The following is a 24,339-nucleotide window of genomic DNA, read 5'->3' on the forward strand; positions in this document are numbered from 1 at the left end:
TGCTGGCAGACCGCGTGCATCCAGCAGATGCCTGGAGATGGGGGGTTGGGGGGGGGGGGAGGAGGGAGGGAACAGAGCATGGTTAAGGCAGAGGGTGCAAGACCAGAAATGAGGTGGAAGAAGACAGAGACCAGCGATTTGTTGGCGATGGTGGAGTAATAGTCCCATAGACTCAGCTTCATCTTGAGAGATTCCAATGATCTTGCAAGCCTTGGTTTCCGCGGTGTCAATCTGAGTAAGATGAGGCAGGAGAGCTAGCCAAGAGGTGAGAATAGGACTCCAAGCTGCAGATGAAAGCCTTGTTGATGCATAGGAGCTCGTGTGTGCCAAGGAAGGACTTGGCACGACGGGAATGCCCAGTCGGCGTCTGGCTTTACAGGTCAACTTTGAAATGTGGCTTGCCCAAGAGAGATCATGGCTGAAAGTGAGACCGAAGAGTTTGAGTGACTGAACCTCTTCAAGACGGTTGTTAACCCTTTGAGTACGGATGGCGTCCAGTGCCGCAACCCGCGAAAAAGTTTTGTGTACGGATGATGTTACTGCACGTCATCGACTATACCTATAAATAGATCGTCAGTACGTGGTTGCATTCCCGTACCAAAATGCCAAATTAATCCCGCACCGGGGGTATTTTTATCAAAAAAAAAAAATCCCGTACTCAAAGGGTTAAGAAAGTATATGGGAGGGTTTGGGGACTGGTCCTTAGATTGAGAGTGAGTAAGAGAGATGAGGAAGAAGAAGCAGAAGAAAAAGAAAAGAAGGAAAAAGATTTATGTATCAGGATTGAAAGAAATGTTCCAGGTGTTTGATGAGTTTGTGATTTTATCAAGGTCTGAGTAGAGGGAAGAGACTGCTGACTGTCAGAAATAAGGAAGAGGGATGTCATGGCAGAGAGTGGAGTCATCAGCTGTTACGTGCTCCTCCCCAAACCCCGGTCACGGTGTACCTCCGAGCCCCGAGAGGAGTCACGGCAGAAAGATGTGTTATTCTGTGTCAAAGATCAATGGTGAAACCACACCAATTGTACCAACAAACAAGTATTGTATTAAGGTCGCACAAGAATAACAGCACAATAATAATATTAATCAATTGTACAACCAATATACGAGGTGTGTTCAAAAAGTATGCGACCTTAATTTGTCGTGCGTAAACAAATGAAGCTAGGGAGGCGTTGATTGGTGCACGTATGTAGGCGATCCTAATGCGCACGCGTGAATTTTTTCCCACCTGCAGAAGCTGTCATTCGACGGCAGACTGCCGATGAGTGAGGAAGTGTAAGTGAGCGCCGTCGGATTTTCGTTTTTGACAAAATGATGGAAAAACTTGAACAACGCTACTGCATCAAATTTTGTGTAAAGCTTGGCGATTCCCAAGTGGGAACGATCCGCAAGATTCAACAGGCCTTCGGGGACGAAGCAATGAGCACCACACAGATAAAGGAGTGGTACAACCGCTTCAAAGATGGCCGCACATCAGTGGAGAGTGAAGCACGTTCGGGTAGGCCCTCAACATCCCAAAATGAGATCGTCATTGACCAATTGAGGACCCTGGTGATGCAGGATCGTCGAATCACGATCAGAGAACTTGCAGACGAGGTGGGCGTCAGCATTGGATCCGTTCATTCCATTATGAAGGATGAGTTGGGCTTCAGGAGAATCTCAGCGAAGTTCGTACCAAAGCTGCTAACGATTGAGCAGAAGCAACTCCGTTTGGAGATCGCACAGGACATGCTGGAGACTGTGAACAGCGATCCCAGCTTCCTCAACACAGTGATCACTGGCGATGAGTCCTGGGTTTATGGGTATGACCCAGAAACCAAGTTGCAGTCATCACAATGGAAGCATCCAACATCCCCGAGGCCAAAAAAAGCAAGGCAGGTCTGCAGCAATGTCAAAGTCTTGCTGACCGTCTTCTTCGACTCCAGTGGCGTGGTTCATCACGAGTATGCACCACACGGCACAACCATCACCAAGGAGTATTACCAAGAGGTTCTGCGTCGCCTTCGTGATGCCGTGCGACGCAAACGGCCGGACCTGTGGGCAGCTGGCAATTGGCAGCTCCATCACGATAACGCACCTGCCCATTCTTCACATTTGATACAGAGTTTCTTGGCCAAACACAACACACCTGTGCTTCGTCAGGCTCCCGACTCTCCCGACATGGCTCCGTGTGACTTCTGGCTTTTCTCCAAGCTGAAAATGCCCCTGAAAGGGACCAGATTTCAGTCCAGAGAAGACATCATGCGGAATGCGACGGACCAGCTGCGCGCCATCCCAAAAGAGGCGTTCCAGCGCTGCTTCCGACAGTGGCAGAACCGTTGGGAGAAGTGTGTGGCAGCCCAAGGGGACTACTTTGAAGGAGATTAGTGTAAGTTTTGTTGTATCTGGATACGAGTATTTTTTATGAACAAAGGTCGGATACTTTTTGAACACACCTCGTATATCATTCCTATGATGGTACCATCAGCTTCGTACAATATAACTCACTGTGCTCCAAGTGAGCGAAAATAACATTCCCAATGTCTCTATCCCGGCATCAAGCCAAAGTCGATCCACGCTTCAGTGATCGTCAGAACGATGTCGTATCGAGACCAGAATCCCGTTCGGTTGACAGTCACACTGCCAAAGATAGGCAAAGGTATCCTCAAGAGGCGACTGGGAAATCATACCTTCGGGTATGCACGTTCAACGGCTCACAAACGGCGAACCGCAAATTCCCACTCAAAATCCACGTTACACACACACCAGGTTACGTCTGGATGCGGTGAAATGGTTGAAGCGAGGTGAAAAGCCTGGAGCGATCTGAAATCAGGCGCGAGGTAAAATGGCCAACGGTCCGTTCTCGAGACGTAACGGCATTCCAATGATTCTCTTCGGAATCAACCGCAAAACCTGTCACGCAGGTTTATCTGTCACAGCGATAACAACTCTGTCGCAGGAATCCCTTTCCCAGGAAACCCCAAAGTTCACTCGTGACACTCGTTCGCCAGCGTTTGCTCAAAACCTCAAAGCAGCTCGGCTCCTTGTCCACCTCACTCGCTCAGCCTTCTTTTCCTCTTCTTCCTCTTCTTCTTCCTCTTCTTCATCCGGTTTCCGGTTTCTTTTAAAAACATTAACTTTTTTTACCTTTTGAAAACAGTGATCTCGATTTCACTTAAACGATAACAATAATAGTACTTGGAACCAAAAATGTTTACAGTGGATGAGAACCACCAACGGAAGTGACGAATCCGTAACACAGCAAAGAGATAAAGTTGAGGAATAGGATGGGGCCAAGAACACTGCCTTGGGGGGCAGTCCAGCCTTTATATGGAAAGCAGAAGAAAGGGTTCCGTTGAGAGCCACATGTTGGCTATGAGATGGGAAGAAGTCAGAAATCCAAGAGTGGAGTTGGCCTTTAATTCCATAGGCAGAGAGTTTAGAGAGTAAGGCATGAAGGATGCCAGACTGTATCGAAAGCATGAGATATGTCCGGATAGACGGCCCTGCTCTCATGTCTGACATTGATGGCCTCCATCCATTGTTGGGTGAGCAGAAGCAGCATGTCAGCATGACATGGTTTGAAACCAAATTGTTGATCAGAGATGAGATTGTTGGAGAAAAAGGATGGATTTCATATCGACTGTGATGAAGGATTCCATGACCTTGCTGATGATTGGAAGTAAGCTAATATAGGCCTGTAGTTGAGGGGTTGAGTTGAACCCTAACCCTATGGAATGTAGGGACAATGACAGGGAGATCAGGAGAAGTGGTGGAAGTATTGGTCAGAAGAAAAGTGGACATACAGACTTGGCATTTAATATGGAATATTTTTTTTTCTTGACTTGGGTTTACTTTCTTAACTCAGTATATCAATCTGGTGAGTTTCTTTTACACTTTGGTGATTTATTTGTTAAAAGAACCATGTCACTGATTGTCGCAGCAAGAAGTCAACAACAGGATTATATCACAGGTGGTGTGGCAAAATGTACGGACAGGTGCATTTGATGATTGGCTTCACAGTCGGGTATACAAGGGTTGTTGTGTTCTGTATTTGTGGAAAACAACTGCTGCACGTCTCCAAAAGTTAATGCCGCTTCCTCTGGAGATGGTCCGTCAACTCGACAATGCTGTTTGTCATGGAGTGGTGGCTTTACGAAATTACGGCATGAAACAGCGTGCTATTGCTCGGCAGTATGGCATCACTCAAGGTCAGGTGTCAAAGATCCTGAAATGAAATGCTCAGAGGGGTGTCCCTACTCCAATACCGAGGCCAGGACGTCCCCGCAGAACCACAATGAGGGATGATCGCTAGCTGCACCGGTTAGTCCGCAATGGCCGTATCAAGTCAGCTAATCGGCTTAGGGCTGAGTGGCAGCAACTGACAAATGTGCCTGTATCCAGAAGGCTAGTCAACCAATGACTGGTTCAAGCAGGCTATCGTGCCAGGCGTCCCCTGAGAAAGCCACGCCTGACCAGACAACACCGCCAGCGCCGATTGCAGTGGGCCAGAGAGCACCGTCAATGGCAGCCAGGACACTGGAATCACGTGATCTTCAGTGACGAGTCTAGATTTCTGGTCTATCGTCAAGATGGCCACGTCCGAGTGCGCAGACAAGTGCATGAAGCCTACAACAAAGATTGTATAGTGCCAAGAGTCCAAGCTGGAGGTGGTGGGGTGACCGTTTGGGCTGCTTTTCATGCAGGGGGCAAAACTGACCTGGTTGTTCTGAATGGAAACCTGAACCAGTTCAAGTACAGGGCCATTCTGGAAGAAACATTGCTTCCATTTGCTCGTGCAGCCTTTCGAGGAAACTTGTCTTCCAAAATGACAATGCACGGCCTCATCGTGCTCGCATGATCCAACACTTTCTTGCTGACCGTGGTGTAGAGCATATGGAGTGGCCTGCCATGTCCCCGGATATGAATCCGATAGAGAACTTGTGGGCAAAATTAACGCGTCAAATCGACCACTTGGACCAGCAGCCGACCTCTGTGCTTGAATTGCAGCAGGCTATTGTCACTGCATGGCAAGCGATTCCTGTCCAAACCTTGGCAAATCTCGTGAACAGCATGACTCAACATGTACGTGCTCTCCTGAATGCTCGTCGGGGTTACACGAAGTACTGAACTGTAATTTTACTGTCCGTAATCCCAGTCCTAATTTAACTTTTGTTTTTGTTTAAAAAAAAATTGGCTAATGTGCAAAATAGAGATACTTCTGGAAAACGTACAGAAGTTTAACACAGTACTGTCCATGAATTGAGTTCGATATCAGTTTACATCACTTTCAAGGATCAATTTATTTGTTTCGAAATGTCAAATGTGGTTTTTGTTTCTTTTAAAGGTCACATTAACAAAATCTAGAATAATTTCAACATAATTCCAATGAACTTTTGGTTCTAAGACATCTTGAAAAGTAAGTTCACCCCCACAAAAAAAAAATTCCATATTAAATGCCAAGTCTGTATGTTGTGTGCAGGAGACGAGATGCAAGGGAAGTGGTGTGAGAATGGTGAAGGGTAGGCAGGGACAGAAATACAAGTTTGTGTGCAAGGGTGCCCGGAAGGTGCCCGTGTTGGTGTCCTGTTTTCTGAGGAGTTTGTAGACAGTGTGGTGAGTGACTAGAGTGAGTGAAAGGTTGATGGTGAAAATGACGATTGGAAAGCTCTAATGCTCCGCAGGGCGGTCGGAGCAATGAAGAGAAGGACAAGTTCTGGTGTGCAATAGAGAAGCTGATGGAAAACGTGAAAGATGAGGAAGTTGTTGTGGTCGGAGGAGACCTAAATGGACATGTGGGAAGGAGTATCCAATGTAGACGGTTTTGAGAGAGTTCATGGGGGTTATGGATGTGGTGTGAGGAATGGAGAAGGTGAAAGGATTTTGTAGTTTGCTGATGGAGTTGGTTTGTTGATTTGTAATACTCAGTTCCAGAAAGAGGATAATAAGCTTGTTACATACACGCCAGGTGGGTCGACGACAACCGTTGACTACCTCATGGTGCGTAGGCGAGATAGGGGGTACCTCCAGGACACAAAGGTGATCCCGGAGGAGGAGGCTGTTTCACAGCACCATTTGGTTGTCTGTGACATTAGGGTGAAAGGTGCGAGGAGAGCTCGGCGGGTGAAGTACCAACCGAGAATGAAGGTGTGGAGGTTGAAAGAGGTGACAGTGAGGGAGGCATTAAAAGAGAGGCTGAGTATGGTGGAGGATGATGTGGTTGAGCTTGAAAGTGGTTGGATGTCATGAAAGATAGTCTGTTGGGAGCCGTTTGGTGAGGTATGTGGACGGACAAAAGGACCACCGAGGCACTCGGAAACATGTTGGTGGGATGATGATGTTGGAAAGAGGATTGACGAGAAGAGGAAGAAGTTCAAGGAGTGGCAGAAGGCAGAGGGTATGGGGGAAGAAAAGGCATAGCATGAAAGTTATGAGGCAGTCAAGAATGCTGCAAAGAAAGAGGTAGCAAAGGCGCAGGAGGCACATAGCAAAATGTTCGGAGAACGCTTTGTTTCGGGAAGAGGGTCAGAGAGCGATATTCAGGATTGAAAAGCAGATGACGAAAGAGAGTTGAGATGTGATGGGGGTGAGTTGCTTGAAGGATGAAGTGGGACAAATCGTTGTGGACCCAGATGGAATTAAAGCCAGTCGCCTTAATTCATTTAATTCCCTCCAAAGCCAGTCGCCGACTGGGCATCCCCCGTCGTGTGAAGTCCTTCCTTGGCACACCTGAGCTCCTCACCACATACAAGGCTTTCATCCGCAGCTCAATGGAATACTGTTCTCCCCTCTGAGCCGGTGCTCCTGCCTCACACCTAGTTCGTCTTCACGCTGTTGAAACCAAAGCTTTCAGAATCATTGGAATATCCCGCGATGAAGCTAAATCCGAGGGCCTTTCACCCACTCACCGCACGCAGGTAGGTGGTCTTTCTGTCTTCTACCGACTCCTATCTCGCCTAGCCCCCCCAGCTCTATTTGTGCTGTGTCCCCCAAATATTCCTACACGTCGCACAAGATCTGCCAATAACCCTCTTCTGGTGAAATTGCCAAAATCGAGACTCTCTGCTCACCTTCACTCCTTCATTACTCTTTACTCGGGCCTCTGGAACAAACTCCCTCACTCTCTTCAATCCCACGCCTCCCTCCAGGTCTTTAAAAGAGCTGTTCACCACCATCTCTTGTCTTCCCCCATCCAAAATCTTGATCTCTTCTACCCCCGTTAATTCACCTTAGATCCACTTTGTTTTTTTTTTGCAAATCCCGAATTCTTTCTTTCCTGGAAGTTCTGGCAGTGTCCATGTGTTTTATACCTTAACCCCGCCTTCCCATGCTTCCTCCTCCCAAGCCCACTCCCTCCCACAGATCTTCCGTTGTCCCTGTTCTCTGCTGTCGTACTTGTGTGCTTCCCTCTCTCTCCCCATCTTGTCTCCCGCTCCCTTTATTGTATGTTTTGTGTGTCCGTTTTTTTTTGTTTTTTTTTGTGATGGATGTTAGCTCTTACACGAGCCTCGATCTTGTATGCAAAAAAAAAAAAAGGAAGATGTAAGAGATATATGGAAATGCTGTTGAATGCAGAGAATGAATGGGATGGCAACATGGAGAGTAACCCAGTTTTAGGACCGCCAGAGAAGATAACTGAAAAGGAAGTTGAGGAAGCGATAAAAGCAATGCAGAGTAGGAAAGCGGGAGGGCCAACGGGTGTTGTGGGAGATATGTTGAAGGCAGTGGAAAGTTGGGGTGTGAAGAGAATGACAGACATCTGTAATCTGGTGGTGAAAGAAGGCCGCATTCCAGTGGATTGGGAACTGAGTACCCTTGTCCCTATATACAAGGGGAAAGGTGACCCTCTGGATTGTGGCTCGTATCGAGCGATACAGTTATTTGAGGATGGAATGAAGGTATTAGAAAGGGTGTTGGAGAGGAGGATAAGGAAGAAAGTGAAGATCGACGAAATGCGTTTTGGATTTATGCCAGGAAGAGGAACGACAGACGCACTTTTTATTGTAAGGCAGTTGCAGGAGAAGTAAATGGAGAAGCGGAAGAAGTTGTGTCTTGGGTCTGACTGTTGAGCTACCAAAAACGGAGGGGCCTCTCAACTCTCCCCCCCAACCCCCTCAATAAAATTATGTATACAGTATAGCTCTGATCTGGAGAAAGCATTTTTGATAGTGTTCCATGCGAAGTAGTGACATGGGTATTGAGGAAGGTAGCAGTGGAGGAATGGTTGATGAGAGTAGTGATGGCAATGTACGAGAGAGCGCGCAGAGCTGTAAGGATGAAGGACGGGAACAGTGGTGAGTTTGAGGTGAAGGTGGGAGTGCGTCAAGGGTCGGTACTAAGTCCACTACTATTTGTAGCTGTGGTGGAGGTGCTGGCTCAGAATGTAAAGGAGGGTTTACCGTGGGAGTTGTTGTATTCAGATGATCTGGTGTTGATTGCGGAGTGTATGGATGGACTGAAGGAGGAGATGAACAAGTGGAAGGAATGTATGGAGACAAAAGGTCTGAAGGTGAATATCGGAAAAACGAAGGTGATGGCAAATGGTAAAGCATGTGGTGAGGTGGAAAGAACTCGGAAGTGGCTGTGTGCAGGAAGAGTGTCGGAGTGAACTCCATTCAATGTGCAATGTGCGCTGAGTGGGTTCATCAAAAATGTAGTCGTCTGAGAGGGTCATTAACCAGTGTGGCAGCTACATTCAAGTGTAAGGTGTGCACAGAGGGAGCTGCAAATGGAGGGAATGTTGAGTTGGATCTTGGAGATGGCGTGAAGCTGGAAGATGTGAAAACATTTTGTTACCTCGGAGACATGCTGAATGGAGAAGGTGGATCAGACTCTGCAACGGTTGCTAGAGTGAGATGTGCATGGAAGAAGTTTCGGGAACTGAGTGGCGTGCTGACGAGGATGGGGAGTGTCGTTGAAGCTGAAGGGAAAGGTGTATGCTGCATGTGTGAGACGTGTTATGATTTATCGGAGCGAGACATGGGTAACGAATGTAGAGCAGAAACTAAGGTTGGAAAGGATAGAAATGTGAATGGGCCAGGGATGGGCGGAATATTGTTGGGAGAGAGGAAGACAAATGATGAATTGCGAAAGATGATGGGAATAGAGCCTGTGATGGATGCTGTGAAGAAAAACAGGTTGAGATGGGTTTGGTCATGTGTTGAGGAAGGATGAAAGTGACTGGTTGAGAAGAGTGATGGAAATGAATGTAGAAGGAAGTAGAGGACGGGGAAGACCGAGAAAGACTTGGTTAAAGGTGGTGGAAGAAGAAATGCGGGCAAGGGGGTTAACAAGGGGAGATGCAGAAAATAGGGCAAAATGGAGAAGATTGTCATGGGGCCCGCAAGGCTATCCCCTGCTCTTTCAGAGAAAATGGCCTTAAAATGCCTGTTGTTGTTGTTGCGTTGTAGTTGAGGGGATCAGTCTTTGTACCTTTTTGATGTAGTGCAGTGATGTTGGCTGATTTCGAAACAGATGGAAGATGACCTCGAGTAAATACAACATGCATTTTATAGGCCATTTTCCCTGCTGCGAGTAAATGACAGGGTGAAATAGGTAGAGAGGAAATGCAAGAGCAGCACAGCAGATTTTTAGGACACGTGATCTTTACTGTATGTCTGCATCATTCTCCTCCATCTTCTGTTACGTCGCTCCCTATCTCCTGTATTGGACACACGTGCACTTCCTCGGAATGATAATCTTGTTCACATTGGCATTTTCACTGCAGTTTTAATCTATCATTGTTTTTTTGTTATTATTATTGTTATTGTTAAGTCAACCAGTGAGATCGTTACGAGCAGGAAATGTTTTTGTTTTTTTGTTTTTTTTGTATACTGAATCGAGGCTCGTGAAAGAGCTAACATTTACTTCACAAACAAATCAACCAGACAAACAAAATACCCAAAAAGAGGGAGCGGGAGACAAGATGGGGAGAGAAGGGGAAGCACACAAACACAACATCCGAGCGCAGGGAGATGTGTGGAAGGGAGAGGGCCTGGGGGGGGGAGGAGGCATGGGAATGGAGGGGGGGGGGGAGGGAGAAGTATAAAACACAAGGACACCAAGGACTTCCTGGACAGAAGTTGGTATTTCAAAAAATTGGAATTGGGGTGAAATTAGCAGGGGTAGAAAAGATCAAGGTTTTGGATGGGGGAAGATAAGAGATGGTGGTGAACAGCTGTTTTAAAGACTTGGAGGGTGGAGTGGGATTGAAGAGAGTGAGGGAGTTTGTTCCAGAGGTGGGAGAAAAGAGGAATGAAGGAGTGTGAAGGTGAGCAGAGAGTCTTGATTTTGGCAGTTTAACCATAAGAGGGTTGCAGGCAGATCTTGTGCGACCTATAGGAATATTTGCGGGACAGAGCCCAGAGAGAGCTAGGGGGGCAAGGCCAGAGAGGAGTCGGTAGAAGACGGAAAGACCACCAACCTGCCTGCGGTGAGTGAGTGAGAGGCCCTTGGAGTTAGCTTCATCGCGGGAGATTCCAATGATTCTGAATGCTTTGGTTTCAACAGCGTGAAGGCAAGCTAGGTGTGAGGCAGGAGCACCAGCCCAGAGGGGAGAGCAGTATTCCATTGAGCTGCGGATGAAAGCCTTGTATGTGGTGAGGAGCTCAGGTGTGCCAAGGAAGGACTTCGCACGATGGAGGATGCCCAGTCGGTGACTGGCTTTGGAGGCCAGATTTGAAATGTGGTTTTCCCAGGAAAGATCATGGCAGATAGTGAGACCCAAAAGCTTGAGTGACAGAACTTCTTGGAGAGGATTATTCAGAAAGTGGATGGGAGGGTTGTCCAGTCGGTCTTTTCGGAGAGACATCGTAAGAGTGTGAGATTTGTCAGGATTGAAAGACATGTTCCACTTGTTTGCCCAGTCTGTGATTTTGTCAAGGTCTGCAGAGAGTGAGGAGGCTGCAGACTGCCGATCTGAGGGATGAAGAATGGAGCGACAGAGAGTAGAGTCGTCAGCAAAGAGATAGAGAGGATTTTCAAGAGAGTCAGAGAGATCATTCATGAAGACCAGAAAAAGCACAGGGCCCAGAACACTGCCTTGGGGAACTCCAGCCTGAACAGGAAGAGGAGATGAGAGAAACCCATTCAGGGCCACACGTTGACTACGACTAGAGAGGAAGTCCGCCAGCCATGCGTGGAGAGTTCCATGGATACCAAAAGAGGAGAGTTTGGTGAGCAGAGCGGGGTGGCATCCCAAATAGAAAATGCAAGTGAATCGTGGATGGGATACCAGACCGAGTGCAGTGGTAGGAGAAGGGAGTGGAGGAAACCAGTGAGAAAACCGTTACTGCACAGCACAGGTGGTAGAAGGGGAGGCAAGTTGGCAGCAGATACAGGCAGCATGTTTCGTCCATCATGCCAGAGATTATAAAGACTACACTTTTATAATGTGTTGATCAGTAGTTGGATCATTCATTGAATGGTTCTCGACTTGGTAGCTGCATTCAGACATGATGCCACCAGAGGACGCTGCACAATGGGGTATGTTGTCGTTCAGAGTGAACGTTTAAAGTACCTCCCCTGTTTTACACTGTAAAATACAAGAAATTAAGGTAAATACCTGGACAAAAATTCAGTGTCTTGCATCTTATTAAATGCGTCGCATTAAGTACTTGATGCTATAGTTCTACGATTGGAAGCAATAAGTGTTGTTACCTTCTATTTTGCATCACCCCTTCGCTCCCTTTATTCTGCCACCAAGCAGCAAATCAATCAGGATTTGAATAGACAGCTGCTGAAGGATGGCTACCGGCTGGACGAAGTTCCTGATGACGAAGATCTCGATCTCATTCCCCCCAAGCCCATGAATCCGACCTGTATCTGCTGCCAACTTGCCTCCCCTTCTACCACCTGTGCTGTGCAGTAACGGTTTTCTCACTGGTTTCCTCCACTCCCTTCTCCTACCACTGCACTCGGTCTGGTATCCCATCCACGATTCACTTGCATTTTCTATTTGGGATGCCATTGGGCCCACTCATTCTTCCTATTATATTTCTGCATTTTATTGTTTCCATGAACGAGATGGTACACGACCTGTTCGTTCCTTTTTCACGACACAGAAAGAATGCTGTTGATTCCTGGACTTGATGGCCTGTTCTCATGATTGTTGGAGATTACTTGGCCCTGTAGATACTTTGGCTTGTAATGCCTGTTGATCCTTTGTCATATATTTTAACGTGCCTCTCCCATGCCCTCCCCCTTCCCTGCACCTCCACATTTAATATCCATAGGTAAGTCTAGCTCCAGTTTGAAGAGAAAGCTTTCTTGTTTTTTGTTCTTTTGCACTGCTGTTTGAATATGTAGATAATTTTATGATGATCGTTGAGAGACCGGTTAAAAACAAAAATGGCTTGCAATCACTTTTAGAAGTATTTTATTTCTATTCATTTATTTATTGCAAGTCAAGTAGGTTTGACACTTTTATTTATTTGTTATTTGTATGAAATGTTATGGCAAAACATCCATCTGTCAACAAATGCCAGTTTTGATTTTGATTTTTGGCATTATTCAAATGCCAGTTCTCACTCGTATGTTCTGTATCTTCCCCACTTTAAAAAATATTTTACCATTTTAATCAAAACTTCTAAATTCTCACCTGTTTGGTTGGTGCACTCAGCTGATAGCACGTGACAGCACCGTGCCCAATGAGTGGCTGGCCTCCACATTGGCTCGGGGAACAAAAATTGCACATTCCTTTGATTTCACGACATTATATTTAAAAAACTCTCCCCAATTTCATTCTTGACAGATGGCATTATTACTGACATGGGAATTTGTAGCTTTTCAAGTGTTAAAGGTCATGAACAACATTTCCATACAATGTATTAGTATGTCAGTCGTATTCTTCTCATTTGTTGTGCCATCGTCCGCTCTGCCCAGCTACGAAGAAAGAGCAAAGAGGAAGTGGTTCGTTGATGTCACAAATTATTTGTTGTCTTTTAAGGTCGGCTCACAAGCAATTGTGCACATGGAAATTGGGTTTGTTTTTGTTGTGGTTTAATATACAGTAAATACAGTGTGTGAAAATGTCTAGAGCTTTTAAATACATGTCCAAGTGGTGTATTTGGCTACAAGCTCCCCACCCAGATGCTGATTACATCGCGGCAGTGCGCCCTGCACCGTGATATAATGTGGTCCAAGTCAAACTGGGATTGCTTCCCATAATTTCATGTGCTTGCACATGGCAGTCGGTACTCGTGCCATGTTTTTGTGTTGATTTGACGGCGATTTCTCATTTGCAGGTTGGTGGCCTGGCAAATAACCTATTGCCTTCACCGAGACACCATTTGCATGTGTCTGTCTGCTTTTATCATTTTCTCGCTCTCAATGTCTTTCCGCTTCTCATGGTATTTGAAATGAAGTTATGAAAAGCACTTTACTTGTCTTTTTTATTTATTCCCTCCCATCCTCTTTCCCCTCCAATGTTCACTGTTTTTTTATTTTGGTTTTGTTTTTTTACTCGATTTTTTTGGGGGGGGGGTTTGGGGAGGAGGGGAGGGTGAATTTTTAATCGTGTATTTGCCGACTTGGAAATAATTGAAAGGTTAATTATATGGGGAGAGCTGCATGCTGGTTAAACCAGTCTATTGCATCTTACCACTTTACCTGGGAAGCTTGGATCACGTGGTGTTTGGTTTTGACAATTGCGAGGTTGTTGACTAATGTCTAAGTTCCTGAAAGTGATGCCAATCGTAAGTTGTGCTTTTTAATGAACATTGTCGTGATCTATCACTGCTATTTTGTGATCAACATGATGATGGGATTGTTGAGAATGAATAAATTGTGACTTCAACAATGAGTGCAAAATCGGAGAATGTAACCTTCACGGCACGTTATGCTCGAAATCAAATGTACAACCAATCCCCACTCGGCCACCAATAAATACAGTGGACCATTACTACGTGATTGGATGAATTGTTTTTGTTAAGTATATTATGTCGACAGATCGGTTTTTCCTTTTTCAAATTTGCTTCGTGTTTTTGCTGTACAAGATCACAAGTTGAGATTGGGTTATTTAGACTTTAATTACACCATCGATGAGATTGATATTTAAAGTTGGAGCAAAAATTAACCCAGGAGTGCACCATGGCAATGTTGTACCAAATGGCCTCATATCTTTGTTTGAGGAGGGTTTCTTCTCAGTCTGATGTCTGTTGTCTGTCTATTGTAATGACATCTCTTTATGTTTCTCTTCGGTCTCATTATGGTGAGGAGTCTGATGTCTGCTTCTTCAATGCATGCTTTTTGTTTGTTTGGATGGAGATTTATATCTTCTTCTTCTTCTTCTTTCACAGCATTGTTTCTGGAAAATAATTCAAGAGAACGAAGTTATCTCAAAGTGATATATTGTTTCTATCACATTTGAAAGTTCATTGTGGCAATTAAATTTATCACTGATGTATACCTTTATTCCCTTTTATGTGAAATTGAATATCCTTGCCAACAAGATTGAAAGCTTTGGTGAAAATACTTGTAAACATTCTTTATGCACCATAAACTGACAGACACTATGCATTTTGGGTGAAAATCTGGTAGTTGTCGACCTTGGGGTTACGGTTGTATATGGGGTGATATAACAGAGAAGGCAATGAGCTACACACTGCTATCACACATTTTCCATCTCTAGGGATACTAGACTTGCTAAAAAATCACAATTTGCCTTCTTGCTCCCTCTAACTGATGCCAACCAACCCCATTGGCTCATAGTCTATTACTTCCCAGAGCACTCTAAGTACCATCAACGCCATCTTTTTTTATCACGACCTTGCTTTTCTCTCCACACTTAAAGCACTTAGAGGAATTCCAGTTTTCCATCTTCCCCGTCCACCTCTTTCCTGCCCAATGGATGCTAAACACAATGGGGTTTGTCCATGTTCTGTCCTTTAAATGATGTATCGAGCAAGGAAACAGCACGTACCATTTGTCATTGGTATGATATTGCCAGTAATTGGAATCACTGCTGTTCATCTTCATGTCGGCTATGCCATGTTGGGCAGGATCTTTTTATTGATGGGTGTGTGAGGCCACCTGTCAATCATGTAGACATGCATACTGTCAAAAAGCCAACGTCAATCCTACTTCCCCATCCTTTTTATGATTCTTTTCCACCCCCTCTGACTCGAACCCCACTCTCCATCACTTGCAACTGTTCACCACCTAACATGGGATTTGCACATCAAAAAATGTATTAGATTAGATTCTGGCAATGATGCACTATTATGGGGGGAGTCTGAGTGAATTTTAAAGGGGAAGCCTGTCAGCACTCAGAAACAAAGAGGTCAGAGAACGAGTATGAAGAGGAGTCTGAGTGGAGAACGGTCGGTGTGAGCGAGTTTGAAGTGTCAGTCGGGAGGATGACAAAATCCTACACAGAATACTGGAGCGACATGAGCTCCTCGGCACCATACTCTGCAACAAACGTGGATTTATGCACCCGTGATATGTTGCTGTGTTATGTATCAATTGTTGCTTTGGATTTCCTGGTTGGTGATATATATATATATATATATATATACATATATATATATATATATATATATATATATATATATGTATACAATATATATATATATATATATTGTTGCGGATATGAGGATTGTGTTTTTTTTATTGTGTTGTATTGTATAGTAAATTGTGGTGAAAAATTGCTTTATTCTGGACCCTCCTTACTCCAGTTATGTATAAAGGTCAAAGGGCGTCCCATAATTAGGTCATAAACAATCACGTCAGCCAATCATAGATTTCCCCCTGGTTGATAGTTATATCTTTATTATGTGTATTAGGGTAAGGCCTTGTCTTCCATTAAGATGACACTCCATTGCACCAAGTGAAATAGAGTAGATTCCTTTCACATTCCCCTTTCATCATTGCCAAGCCTCAATTGCCAATTACATCCCCTCCAAGCCTCCATTGCCAACTGCACGGGGCACAGGTTTGTTACAGCGGTGGGTTGCTGATTTCACCCCAATAGCCGCCATTAAGCATGTGCTCAGCTCGGGGTCAGAGGGCCTGTGCCCACCAATCAGGGCCGAGGCGAGCTGACCGATGGGCGTGTCCTAAAGGCCGGCGGCTTGATCGCCGGAGGCGCTATAAAACCGCGCGCGCAAGGTACTGCCGAAGAACATTAAGGGAATCACAAAGCCTGCTATTCGTCGCCTTGCTCGCAGAAGTTGGACCAAGCAAGAGAGAAAGAAGGTGGTTGGACAGAGAGACGTGCCAAGAAAGAGTTGAGCCAGAGAACCAGCAGCTTTGGGTTACACAAGCAGCGTTGACCCGTTACCCCGCGGGAACCAGATTGCGGAGGCATCGGTGGCCGTCGAGGTCCAGCCCGACGTCCCGTGCGGGATCAAGCCGAACCATCTGCCCCAGCTAAACCTTCCAACGATTCCATCCTTGTGTACGTGAGTTTGTTTTGTTTGTTCTGTCTTTGGGTTAATTAAGACTGTAGGTAAGCTAGGAATTTGCACTGTGTCCCTCTGGTCCGTCCCTCTGTCTATTTTATTTTATTATCCTTCCTTCTCCTTGGTTTTTTTGAGCCTGTAAATAGCAAATAAATTATATTCGTATTCCCTATTATTTCTTCTTCTTCTTCTTCTTCACATCCGTGTCGCTTTTGTCTTTTCCATATTGAATATCTGTGGCGCGATCTGGCCAACGTTCGGGAATCGGGTTAGTCGGGGTAACTGTTAGGGCCGCGGGGCCATCTGCTCGGCAAACCAACATCTTATCCGCGGTCCGTAACAATTGGTAGTCAGGAGTTGGGATTCGAACCTGGGACTAAATTTATTTAGCCCAAATTTTGGAACACCAATTGTACTATTGGCCGTAACAATTGGTGTCGGGAGCGGGGTCGGACCCGAAGCGCGCTTAACGCGCTCAAAATTACGAGCTGCCAAAATTTGTTTTGTTTTAAAGAAAAACCCGAATTTTGAAATCGCGCCATGGCTGGGCAAGGCGACGGGATGTCGGTGGGAGAGATAGACGGGGTAGAATCGACCCAGGACCTCGGGGAAATGTATGTGGAGGAGGGCATTGAGGAGGTTACGGGCGCACAAAATGGCGCCTCGCACATGGCTACGCGCCCGCGACCGTAGCAGCGCCACCGGTGGATTTGAACCTTTTTATGATGCAAATGGAGGCCCTTATGGCCAAGAATAGTGAGCAATTGGGAAACCAAATCGGAGGATTGGAAAACAGAATGGGGGAACGGCTAGAAGCTAAATTTGAGGGGTTAGACAACAATTTAAAGGGGTTAGACAAGAAATTTGAGGGGTTAGACAACAATTTAAAGGGGTTAGACAAGAAATTTGAGGGCTTAGACAAGAAATTTGAGGGGTTAGACAATGGGATAGAAGGGGTGAAACATGGGTTAACGGGGGTGGAAAATAGAATGGCTGCCCAGGAGAATCAGATAGAGGGGGTGAAAGATGGGTTAAGGGGGTTAGAAAATACAATGGATGACAAATTGCTGGAAGTAGGGGAGCAATCGCCCGGGAAATCAAACGGATGGGGAACCAGATAGAGGAGGTGAAAATCGGGCTAGAAAGTAAATTGGATGCTCAGAGGGATGAATTGGAACAGATGAGGGTGGCATCTACAAAAAAGATGGAGGAGATACGACGAGGTGTAAGCGAGGAGGTCTCGGGGGTACGCGAGGAGGTAAAGCGAGGTGAAAAGCGTATGGAGAAAGAGGTGAGGAATGGGACGGCAAAGTTACAAGGGGGCATAGAGGACCTGACGGAGGAGGTGGAACAGCTGACGGTGGGACAGACGGAGTTAGCGGAGCAGGTACAAAAGAACACTGCGGTACTAGGAGGGTTAAAAGCGACACAAAGACATCAAGGACGACTTGATAGCGATGAAGAGGCAATGTCAGATGGTACGTGAGGGACTGACGAGGTTGGAAGAGGTGACAGAAGTAATGGAGACGAAGGACCGGGAGGTGAGGATGCACATAGAGACGGTCAAGGTAGCCTTAGAGGACGAAATTGAGGAGACGCACCGGGAAATAAAAGAGGTGAAGCAAAAGTTAGAGAAGGTGGAAGAGGGGGTGAGTGAAATTAAGAAGAGACGGACAGAAACTAAGAGAGAAATACAGGAGGAGGTGATGGAATATGTACAAGGTCGGTGCTCAAATCGTGATGATGTGCTCGCTAACCAAATAAAGAGTTTGCAGGTGGCGAAGGAGGTGCGGAGACGAGGTGCCAAGGTGAGTGGCGATATACGAGGAAATGTATATGATGTGAGGGGAGCTTCAGTCGGCTTGGGGGTTGATTTGGACCCGGGTGTTTGTGAGAGGCCGTTGGTGAAGTGTGCGACAGGTACGGAGTGTATGGACAGAGGAGGTGTGCGAGAATGTCCGACTATGGGGTGTGTGAGGAAAAAGTGCGCGCCAAGGAGTGAGTGTGCTGTCGAGAGTGAGTTGGTCGTAGCGCGTGCGAGGGGGCACATGGCAGCGTGGGATGGGGAGTGTTACAAGGGATGTAACGGAAGCATGCACGCCTGTGGTGAGTGTTACGGAGGGTGTAACGGGAGAGTGTGCGCAAGAGGATGCGCGAGAAAGGTGTGTAACGGACGGGTGCATGAGGAAATAGTGCGCTGTCAAAAGTAAGGGTGAGTGCGCGACCGAGTGTGGAGGTGAGAGTAGTGAGTGACACGGAGCGTGAGTTGGTTGTGGCAGGTGAGAGAGAGGATGTACACCTGGAATGGAAGGATGCACACCTGGAATGGTAGAGCTCGTATGGGAATGCACACTGGAATTGGTAGTGAGGCACGTGATTGGCTGTGCAAGTGAGAGCACACGTGGTTGTCACAGAGGAGGGGGCGCGAAGAGGTGTGTTGGTGAGGTGTGCGAACGACGAGTGTGTGCAAAGGTGTGCGGTGGTCAGGTGTGTGACCAAGCCTGTGAGCGGAATGAGTGTACCTCGGTGTGTAAGAGAAGGTGCAATGACAAATAGCATGGAGACAGCTGGATGTGTGAGCAAGGAACGGGCTGCGGGGTGTGAGCATGCAAGTGGAGCATCGACGGTGACCGGGTTAGCGGTTAGAGCGACGTATAGCCGAATCGGGCCCTCGGTGCGCGCCGGGCAGCTTCGCGTGCCGCGAGGACCAACGGGGATCCGAACCACGGCGGTTTCGAAAGAACCGCCGTACGCGATCCATGCTGGGCCTTGCTTGGAATGGCCGCGTCCGTGCTCCACCAGGCGGAGCGGGCAGCCCAATAGGAAGGGTCGTCATGGCGACCCCTTTTTGTTGAGGCGTTCCGGCAGGTCGAGATCGGGCCATTGGACGGCTCTGTGCGGAGATGGTGCGTGGGATCTCGACCCGGGTAAGCGTCCTTCCCTGCACCGAATGCCGGACGTATCCAGCCGCTGGCACCAAGCAACCCGCATTCATTGCTCGGCTTTACGAAGCAGAGCTTTAGAGATGAATTGGCGCACCGAGAGGCACTAGTGAGTAGACTGTGATGACAAGGATAGTGTTTTGGACCCGAAATTAAAAAAACAAAATTTGATGATTGGCAGAGTGATTGGCAAATTTTTGATTGGCTGAAATTTGATGTGCAAAATTGGGAGTGGAAGATGCCCGATGTGGTGGGATGGCAACTCTGCCATCTCTCACGACGGGGGCAAAAGAGCACTAGTGTTATGGGGTTTATGGCAGTGAAAACTAGCCCGGGAGGGTTAGGATATAATGTGTAGGGATCTAGAAAAGAACGACCTTAGGTAACGTTAAGGTTAGGTAGTGACAATCATACCTGTAGTGGGGACGCAGGTAGATTAGTGTGGATGATAATGACGTGGTATGTGCTTAGTTTAAAGGGAAGACGGGGAGCACTAAGTTAGCAGGGCAACAGGTAGATTAGATGATGCCGTGTGTGTGAGGAACAGGTGTGATTGCACAGGTGTGCAACTGAACAGGTGGATGGAGTAGTGTATGAGTGAGTGATGGTGATGTGTGTTGTGTTGACCAAATGGTCCAGGAAGGAAGGAGGGTGCAGGTGGCACCAGGTAAGATTGCACAGGTGTGCAACTACAGGTGAATGGAGAATGGTTGTATGGAATAAATGGTATGGAATATATGGAGTATTGGAATGGGTGGTCGTGGAGTGAGTATGGTGGAAATTGTGCAGTGGAGTGGATGGTGCGAAGGTGTGAATGGGGGAAGAGTGGACCCCCATCACGAATACCCGGGGCAGGTAGTGTAAGTGTTAGGTAGAGGGTACAGGTAAATTGTGGTTGGATATTGGCATCTGTGGTGTGGGTGAAAGAATGGTATTTGGATGGGTGCATTAGTGTTGTGGAAATGGCTGGGCGTGTAGCCTGTTAGTGTGTGTAGTTGGTTTGGGCACTCCACCACTGTGAGGATGTCGGCCAGGTGAGGCCGCAGGTTGGCTCTGGGAGCCGGTAGAGTTGTTGTGGATGGGGCCCGAGGATCCGGAGGACGGACCCGGGTAGCCCAGTGCCAGAGGGCACCAAGGGGTGACAGAGCCAGGAGGGGCCTTCCCCAGTTAGTTAGGTTAGGGTGAGGAGCAGGTAAGCTCGGGTGGCAACTGCAGTGGTGGAGGTGTGCAGGTGGGTAGACCTGCTGGGAGAGCTACACGACCCAGCCCGGAAATTGTGCAAGGGCACCGGGAGATGAATCGGGGGAGTGAGACCCCAAATTGAGAAGCACCACAGTTTGGTCAATGGGAATTGGTTTTTAGAACCCATAGTGTAAGATGGCCAATGGATTGGCAGGGAAAGACCCCGGGTAGTGTAAAGTGTGTTAATGTCATTTAGAGGATAGTTCAGATGAAGGATCTCCTTGCACCATCTACATCCACTCACCTGAGATGACGTACCTCCACACCATGCCAGGTTGTTTTTATTATTTTTATTGATGCAAATGTTTGGATTGTGAGACGCATCATGACGTGGGTGTGACATTGTGCTTGTTGTTCCATCTCTTCCTCCTTATGAGGATTGATGATGAATTGGGTGATGGCAAATTTTGGTTAGAGGGATTGTGGAACGAATTTGGAATAGAAGAAATATGGGGAAGACGTGACAGTAGTGACGAATTTGTAAATGTGTAGATTTTTGTAAATATGGGGTAAGGGCAAGGGTAGAGTAGGTGACGGGGGGTGACGTACGGAAGGGACGAGCTTTTCTCACTTCGCTCTCCGTACGCATTTCGCCTTGCATTGCCTTGTTTGATGTGTACCCTTGTGACCTTGCCCCTCGCTCATCTGTCTTTCCCCCCTTTTGTCTCCCACATGAGGACCTGTGTGCCACTGGGCGCCGTGGCGAGCGTGCGTGAGTCCGCCATTGTGCGCCCGGAACTCCCAGGACCAGCTGTCTGCATCGATGCACCACATTATGGACCACATGTCTGTGGCCGAGCACCACTTATGGACCCCATGGGTTGGGGCATGGCCCCTCTGCTGGAACCGGCCATGAAGGCCCAAAATCTTGCTGGCGGACCTTGATCACAGGGCACCGATGCCCCATAGGTGAACCACACTAGTCGGCCCTGTGAGCCATAAATAAAAATGGACACGTTGGGTGCATTTTAATAGTGCAAATAGGCCGCCAGCAAAGGAAGATGACAACACCAGGAAAATAATAATAGCCAGCAGAGGGAGCCGAAGAGCAAGAGACCACCTGCAGGGTTAGGGGTTGTTGTTTTTATTTTCATGAACAGTGATGACTGTGCACCGATTGGTGCTTGAGGGTGTGTTGGTGTGTTTTGGGTGCTCTCATGGTGCGTCGATGCAGAGCAGACTGTCTCTCCCCCCCAAAAGAACAATCACAGGTCCTGGGTTGCGTTTTGTAAATAAAGCAGAGCCATTGTAAATAATGCTCCCCACCGTCAGTGTATAGTTTGAAGACCATTCCGCAATTCGGTTAGCTGTGGGCGTGAATCTGTTAGGTAGGGTGCAATGTAGCAGCGGGACATATTTATTTATGTTTTAAAACTGTCGCACTCAGGGTCAGGTTAAAAGTAGAGGGAACTACACCTATGTGTCGCACTAAGTTAAAGTTATAGGCCCGGGAAGTGCCTAAGAGGAGGAGGTTGCAGTGTTGCGGATATGAGGATTGTGTTTTTTTTATTGTGTTGTATTGTATAGTAAATTGTGGTGAAATATTGCTTTATTCTGGACCCTCCTTACTCCAGTTATGTATAAAGGTCAAAGGGCGTTCCATAATTAGGTCATAAACAATCACGTCAGCCAATCATAGATTTCCCCCTGGTTGATAGTTATATCTTTATTATGTGTATTAGGGTAAGGCCTTGTCTTCCATTAAGATGACACTCCATTGCACCAAGTGAAATAGAGTAGATTCCTTTCACATTCCCCTTTCATCATTGCCAAGCCTCAATTGCCAATTACATCCCCTCCAAGCCTCCATTGCCAACTGCACGGGGCACAGGTTTGTTACAGCGGTGGGTTGCTGATTTCACCCCAATAGCCGCCATTAAGCATGTGCTCAGCTCGGGGTCAGAGGGCCTGTGCCCACCAATCAGGGCCGAGGCGAGCTGACCGATGGGCGTGTCCTAAAGGCCGGCGGCTTGATCGCCCGAGGCGCTATAAAAGCGCGCGCGCAAGGTACTGCCGAAGAACATTAAGGGAATCACAAAGCCTGCTATTCGTCGCCTTGCTCGCAGAAGTTGGACCAAGCAAGAGAGAAAGAAGGTGGTTGGACAGAGAGACGTGCCAAGAAAGAGTTGAGCCAGAGAACCAGCAGCTTTGGGTTACACAAGCAGCGTTGACCCCACCAGGCAGCGTCGACCCGTTACCCGGCAGGAACCAGATTGCGGAGGCATCGGTGGCCGTCGAGGTCCAGCCCGACGTCCCGTGCGGGATCAAGCCGAACCATCTGCCCCAGCTAAACCTTCCCAGTCCTCCTTCCAGCATTTATTCCAACGATTCCATCCTTGTGTACGTGAGTTTGTTTTGTTTGTTCTGTCTTTGGGTTAATTAAGACTGTAGGTAAGCTAGGAATTTGCACTGTGTCCTTCTGGTCCGTCCCTCTGTCTATTTTATTTTATTATCCTTCCTTCTCCTTGGTTTTTTTGAGCCTGTAAATAGCAAATAAATTATATTCGTATTCCCTATTATTTCTTCTTCTTCTTCTTCTTCACATCCGTGTCGCTTTTGTCTTTTCCATATTGAATATCTGTGGCGCGATCCGGCCAACGTTCGGGAATCGGGTTAGTCGGGGTAACTGTTAGGGCCGCGGGGCCATCCGCTCGGCAAACCAACATCTTATCCGCGGTCCGTAACATATATATATATATATATATATATATATATATAAATATATATATATATATATATTGTTGCGGATATGGCATTTGGCCTCCATATCCGCTTGTAAATATTCCCCTATTTCCCCAATACTCCCCAACTATCCCCAATCCCCCATTCCCTAGTCCCATTGCCTGTAAATAACACTCTGTAGAACCGACCTTCCCCTTTTTCCCCCATTAAATGTCGTGCCCAGGTCCACCGCATCTCACGTAGACAACTTTCGGACATCTTGCTAGTTATTCTTAGTCTATGTCAGTTAAGGACTCGTTTCCATTAATTCTGACTCTTCGTTGCACCAGAATGTGATTGTATGGCACCAGTAGTGAGTTTAGGACCTCCCCATACCTCCTCCCATCTTCCCCATGAAACAACAACAACAACTACAACTACAACAACAACTACAACTACAACAGAGGAGATTGGGGGCGGCGCGGCGCGGGGAGTGTGCGTCCTCACTCCGGCTCGGTTAGCCGCCATTACCCATGTGCGCCGACGGGGTTGCCACGAAGGGGCTGCCTGTCGGCCCCTCGTCAAGGGCGGAGCCGGTAACCCCCGCACCCAATGAGAAGCAACGGGCCGATTCCATCTGGGGCGGAGCTAACGAGCCGAGGGCGTGTCACTCCCCGCCGGATATACGCAGCGACTTACCGGACGTGACGTCAGATGCGCCCCCAGCTTGGAGAAAGAACGTCACCTTCCAGCGCTGAGAGAGACCTCCCCGCATCTTTGGACTGGACCGGGTCGATTTTGCCCCTGAGCCAAGGTGCACCTTGAGCCATCGACTGCCCGCTTTCCTTGCCATCAATCCCCGTGTGAGTCAGTTTTGTCTTGTTTATCTGTCGTCTGTCGGGGCTAGTATAAGACCGTGTTTAAGTGCCTATCTTCCTATGCTGTCCCTCTCATTCCTGTAATCTAACCTTCCGCCATATTATAACCTCCTCCGGAGGTCTTGAGAACCGTATCCCTGGTGTCGTGTCATTTTAATCCCAGCCGTTGTGTCCTTTTCCTTCATTGATCTAGCGTAGCGCGACTCGGCCAAGGTTCGAGTATAATCGGGTAACT

General features: G+C 47.2%; 1 protein-coding gene across 2 annotated transcripts in view; it reads left to right on the top strand.

Annotated features, from left to right (window-relative positions):
- LOC137429827 (protein FAM219A) overlaps positions 1–13,878 on the top strand; it is a 36,534-nt gene extending 22,656 nt beyond the window's left edge. The window contains exon 6 of one of the 2 annotated variants that reach the window (XM_068120115.2): positions 11,686–13,878. In XM_068120115.2, the coding sequence (XP_067976216.1) occupies positions 11,686–11,847 (162 nt within the window). In that variant the 3' untranslated portion in view covers positions 11,848–13,878. Of the gene's footprint in view, positions 1–11,682 lie in introns of both variants that reach the window. The other variant, XM_068120114.2, reaches the window with a different exon arrangement.
- Positions 13,879–24,339: the final 10,461 nt, after the last annotated feature.

This window comes from Myxine glutinosa, chromosome 6 (genome assembly GCF_964187855.1).
Source record: "Myxine glutinosa chromosome 6, kmMyxGlut1.1, whole genome shotgun sequence".
NCBI lineage: Eukaryota > Metazoa > Chordata > Myxini > Myxiniformes > Myxinidae > Myxine > Myxine glutinosa.